This window comes from Otolemur garnettii, unplaced genomic scaffold (assembly GCF_000181295.1).
Source record: "Otolemur garnettii isolate 467f Iridium unplaced genomic scaffold, OtoGar3 scaffold00064, whole genome shotgun sequence".
NCBI lineage: Eukaryota > Metazoa > Chordata > Mammalia > Primates > Galagidae > Otolemur > Otolemur garnettii.
Window position 1 is genome coordinate 1,282,019 of NW_003852459.1, and position 6,170 is coordinate 1,288,188.

At 35.4% G+C, this 6,170-nt stretch overlaps 1 protein-coding gene across 1 annotated transcript in view; it reads right to left on the reverse strand.

Annotated features, from left to right (window-relative positions):
- The window catches only part of LOC100949794 (low-density lipoprotein receptor-related protein 1B-like), a gene marked incomplete at its 3' end in the record, with an annotated part of 1,553,965 nt that overhangs the window by 1,231,809 nt on the left and 315,986 nt on the right, over nt 1–6,170 (reverse strand). Inside the window, exon 2 of the mRNA XM_003793025.1 lies at nt 2,652–2,774. Within this exon, the coding sequence (XP_003793073.1) occupies nt 2,652–2,774 (123 nt within the window). The remainder of the gene's footprint in view (nt 1–2,651; nt 2,775–6,170) is intronic.

Below are 6,170 nucleotides of genomic sequence, written 5' to 3' on the forward strand. Positions count from 1 at the left end.
GCAACTTCAAACTCTTGGGCCCAAGCGATTCTCTTGCCTCAGCCTCCCAAGTAGCTGGGACTACAGGTGCCTGCCACAATGCCAGGCTATTTTTTGTTGTGGTTGTCATTGTTATTTAACTGGCCCATGCTGGGTTTGAACCCCCCAGCCTTGGTGTATATGGCTGATCCCATAACCACTGTGCTACGGGCGCAGAGCCTGACCACACACGTTCTTATGACCATGAGACCTCTCCAGTCTGATTTCTGTAGAGCTCCCCTTCGAGCAGAAAGGAGACATCGTACTCTGTTCTTCATCAGCATGAGAGAAACTCTAGCTGGATGTGTCTCGCCACCACCGTGTCATAGCAATTTCTTCCTAACTGCCTTTGCATCGTACCAGACACCCACTTCCATGGTATTTCCCCTTCCACCTGGCTTTCCTGAACATGAATTTCACAAATCTATTTTCTGTCTCTGTCACTTATTTCCATCAGAGAACTGATAGAACCATTAGGGCAGAACGGAAGACCCCACTGCCAAAATTAAAGAACTCAGCTCTAACTCTGATTATGCCACGGCTATCCTTCCTTGTATTTGTAGCTAATAAGGTCATGATTTCTAGATAGCACTTGATTTGATGTGGACTAAAGCTAAAACGAGTAACCATATTGAAATATGTCCCAGTACACATGTAACCTAAAACCAAAGTATTTATTACTGCTGTCTTTTTACATTTCTGTTCATCTGCACCTATATGTGTCATATAGAAATTTTCCCACTTTTAAAATACCTTTATTTAAATACCTTTATTTATCACATACTTATGATAAATGATATACTTTTAAATACCTTTATTTAAATCTTACTTTTTAAATACCTTTATTTAAATACTTTTAAATCACATGCTTATGATAAATACCTTCATTTATCACATACCACATGATTCATGCATTTGAAAGGCACAATTCCATGTTTTTAAATATATTCACAAACTCATGCAACCATCAGCAAAATCTGATTTGGAAACATTTCATCACCCCCCTGCAGAGACCCCAGACTCACTAGTAGTCATTACCGCTGTTCCTCATTCCCTCTCCATGCCCGCCCCTCCCCAGACCTAGAAAGCTCTACCCTACTTTCTATTTGTATATATTTGCCTATTTTGGATCTTTGATTAATATGTGAATGCAATCATAAAACATGTGGTCTTTTTTTGACTGGCACCTTCCTTCAGCATGATGTTTTCAAGGTTAATCCATGTTGTGGCATGTATAAGAACTTTATTTCTTTTAATTTCCAAATGATATGTCACTATATGAATCTATCATAATTTATTAGAATTTATTGTATTTTTATATGTAATATATACACACTTATTATTCCTAGGACCTTTCCTATGCCTTGAGGAGTCTAGTAAGGCTTTTAGAATTTAAATGGTGAAAACTAGAAGTGTGGTTAATGACTTGCTCTAAGAGAGGCAATTAATGCAAATATTCAAGTACTCACATGTTCAGAAATTTTAAAAAGACTGTCAAACATAAAGAAAATCCATAAGCATTTCCCTCTGTATTCAAAAAGCAAGATTTTCATCAAATTTATCTGTAAGGCTTATAAAAAAAGTGGATAAAAATGGAACCAACAATATCAAGCAAAGCAATAAAGTTGATAGATTCTCGTTTTCACCTTGACTTCATAGGACTATGGGATTACTTTGGGGATGACGCTGACATGTGGAGTAGCTGGTTGCTTGAAGAGCGCAGACTGGTACTATTAACAGAAGTGCTTAAAATATAAATTATCAAAATGTAAGACACTATTCATACTGTTTAAGATAAATAGCCATTAAAAGTGTGGCATATTTAAATAAGGTCATAGTGCTATTTATAATTTTGTAATTGTGATATTTCTAATGTGGACACAATCCTCAGTGGACTCCAAATTATAGTGATATGACTACTATTAGGATCTGTGTATTTTATAAAAAGGTTTCAAAATAGAGAATCTCAAAAACATAGGGCATGGTTGGTAATAATGGAACTTGATGGCCCTGGGAAACTACCTGTAGGTAATTTGAAGCCATGGAAAGTGCTCAGAAAGGCTTAGATTCAGGGTTTCCGAATCTGATGCCAGAAAGGCAAAGATCCTCACTGCATGGATAGGCAAAGTTTTTATCTTTCAGGTTCAAAAGAAAACATGTTCAGTAATTTGTATAGTGCCCTAACATATTAATAGAAATAATATGTAAAGTATTATTTCCTTAATATTTCCTTAATATTTTTAATATTTCCTTAATTTTTTTATATGTTCCTTTTACTGAAAATGTAAGAGATACATTATATTGGAGAAGGTCTTATTTCCTTTCAGTGCTATATTTTAAATATTTTTTTTTTCTTCAGGTCATTTTTTCATGGTATTAACACAGTCACTTTGAAATAATTAACCTTGTGTTTTCTTCCCTCCAATAAGTTAATTCACACTGCAAAACTGCATTTTATGCTCTCATTCACATACTCATTTCAAAGAAACAAACAGAAGCTTTCAAGTTTCTTAAGCGATTTGGGGAAAAAAAAAAAACAGAATCAACTAGAACAGCAGTCATCCATGAAAACAACTGACATTTAGTTTCACATGTAAGGTAAATCTGAATGGCATGAGAACCTTTCTACTCACAGGTATCTAAAGACTCGTCAGAATCATCAGGGCAGTCAGGGTCCCCATCACACAGCCAGCTCTGGGAGACACAAGTCACGTGATCGTGGCAAAGAAATTCACCAGGATCACACAACTGCTGATCTGAAAATGAAAATGTTTCGAAATAAAATATGAATGATCTGAACATGAACACAAGAGCAGCACAGAGGTGAAATGTGGGAAAGCAATTCAGAAAAGGTATGTGACTATGAGGCCACCTTCTCTGTTCAGCAGCAAAGCCAACCCAATTATTTCTCTTAATTTTAGCTGCTCAGTTTGAGCAGTCAATTTTCAAAGAGTTGACTTGGTTATAGTCTTACATGACTGTTCTGGAACTAGTTCAGAATGCTGTTTATGTTTATGACTAGAGGCTTTATCAGCTCAAAGACGGCAAGACAGATAGATATTCCAGCAAGTGCCTTTCGTGTAAGATGTTGAATCAAATGAGAAGCTCATGAGCATAGAAATTTCAGTTTCCTTCTCTGCTCCAAGAGAAAGAAAAATCAGTAATGATTTAAATATTGTAATTAAACTCCATTTCTGAGTATTCGGTTCTTAACCATCCATCCTGATAATGGCACTCTACATCTCCACATGAATTACATATGCAATACCAATACCACAGTATTTTCTTTCCCTCGTCTCCAAGACTTCCAAGGTGACAACTTCTGCAAAAGGGCCAGTACACTCCATAAAGCTATGTTTTAACTAGCTTAGTTGGTTGTGTCTCAAAAGTAGGCTGTTTCCTTTCCTTGCTTCAGGGTATATGGAATCCGTAACTTTTCCTCAAGTTCTAATAAAATCAACAACTGGTTATTTTTCACAATATATTAGCATTTACATATACATTGTGAGTTCGTTTTAAAAAATATGTGTTTTACATATTTAAATTTTTGAAAGAGGAATGTTTCTTATAATTGATGGCCTCTGAACATGAAGGAGTGTTAGGACTACTTTAGCTGTTTAATTTCACTTGTGATTTTATTACACAATTACATGAATAATTTAAGATAAATGATCATTGAATAAAGCTAACTGAGCTAAGTCAATAAATATAAAATAAAAATACTAAGTTATATGAAAGCATTCAGCCATAGCTTAAATAACAATTATTTTCCTAGCAATATAGAAAATAAAGGTACATCTTATACTCAATGCTATCCTAGCTTTGATAAAATGCGGTGTATCTTTCCTTTCCCCTCAACACCCTCCACCCCAGCAGCTTAACTTTCAGTAAATACACGTTACAAATCCATAGATCTTTAATCTATAGATGCAGGTATACTATTAACCTTTTATTCTCAAACTATAGACGTTCCCTGGTACCTCATTGTATTTTCCACATATTCACCATCAAGCTGGCGCTCATCACCACCACTGCCATAATTGTTGTTTCTTTACACTAAGTTGTTTGAACATTCTCTGTGTTTATCTCTAGACTTGGTGCTGCAGAATCAAAGATGTAGAAGCCAGTCTTTATTTTAAAGGATCAAAGACACTATCTGTGCAAACAAATGCCCCTAAAAAATGCTAAAAGTCAAGACCAGAGGTAGAGACAGATGAAACCAAGCATAGAGAATAGGTTGAGTATGTAACCATTCCTCTAGTCATGCATAGGCTTTGGGTGAATGGGATATAGGAATATTCCAGGCAAGCTTTAGTAAACAGTTGCTAAGGCATTATTCATTATATTACATTGGAGAAGAAAACATTTTTCTAGTGAAATTGAAATAACATTTAGGTTATAAGACCTAGGTTTTCTCCACCAAACAGTGACGTGTGATATATTTATAAGTATGTTTCAGTACTCAGAGAAAGGGGCTTACATTTTGCTTTAGGTCATCACATAACTTTTGAAGTAAATATACAGAAAGAGTATGGAAAAAAATTTATTATTTTTCTTATAAACAAAGAGATCATATAATTCATCATCCACTGAGAGAGTTTTGAGAGTGAAAAAATGCTTATTAATAATTACGTGAGGGCAACAGGCATAAACCAAGCTTGTCTGAGAAAAATCAGAATAGACATTCATTGTACCAATAACTACCCTGCATTTGGTTGATGATCTTAAGATGCTAAGTTTTCTCTTCCTTTCTCTCAAACTATATCAAATTGCTATAGTAAAAGGGGCTGAAAATGCCATTGTTTAGTATGTGACCTAGTAAAAATCAATACATACTTGTTAAAAGTATAAAGAAGTAAAGAAGGCAAGAGAGAAGTATTTATGGTGCTGAAATAAAGTGTCTCAAAAATATAGGGCAGGCTTGGTAAAGAAGGTCTTTGATTGCTATGGGAAGCATTGTGAAGGTGATATGAAGTGATGGAAAATACTTCAGAAAGGTTATTATAATAAAATGTGCCACAAAGTCTTTTGGTAGGGAGATTCTTCCAAATGTCTAGAGAAATATTCAATGTGATTGGACTGAAAGAGAGGGACTTAGATAATCAAATGTTGTAATGTAAGAGTTAAGAATTGGTGACTAGGCTCGGCGCCTATAGCTCAGTGGCCAGGGCACCAGCCACATATACCAGAGCTGGTGGGTTCTAGTCCAGCCCACACCTGCCAAACAACGACAGCTGCAACCAAAAATAGCCAGGCATTGTGGCAGGCACCTGTAGTCCCAGCTACTTGGGAGGCCGAGGCAAGAGAATTGCTTAAGCCCAAGTGTTTGAGGTTGCTGTGAGCTGTGATGCCACAACACTCTACTGAGGGTGACATGGTGAGACTCTGTCTCCAAAAAAAAATAAAATAAAAAATAAATAAATAAATAAAAAGAATTGGTGACTAAATATTTTAAAGGCTTAAACATGTCTTGAAGTGAATTGATTGGATGGTATTACAAAACCAAGCTAGAACAGATGGATTAAAATAAATGGCCGTGTGTGCACACATGCATATGAGTCTACTCATGGGGAAGAGTAGAATGAACCTAGTAGAAGTAATTGAATAATTTCTAAAACAGTATGTTCATGGTAATATTTAGTTCAAAAGCATTTTTACTACCCAAATCTTAATTTGTTCATTCATTCATTTAGGCAAGATACATTATTAGACTTCTGGGTTTTTGTGACTGGGGATATAATGCTAACAATGATATTAAAGTAGAATTCTTGCTATCATGGAGCTTACTTATAGTGGGAGGATAGAAATTAAAATAAAATAAGTGAGTCAATTATACATGCAGTATGTCAGAAGATAAACCTTATTAAGAACAATAAAATAGAGATGGGACTAAAGGTTGCAGATCATAAGGAGATATAACTTAAAATACAGTAGTCAGAGAGTATGTCACAGAGAATATGACATTTGAACAAAGATAAGAGTCATACCCAGTTGAATCAAAGGTCATGTGTTAAAGACCATGGGATGGGCTAAGAATTTGAGGCAAATGAGTGGCCAGTAGATTTGAAAAATACTAAGGAGGTCATTTTGGCTAGAGAAAAGAGAAATTAGGAAAAATGTGGTGAGGGTGTAAAGGAATGGGGGAGCATATG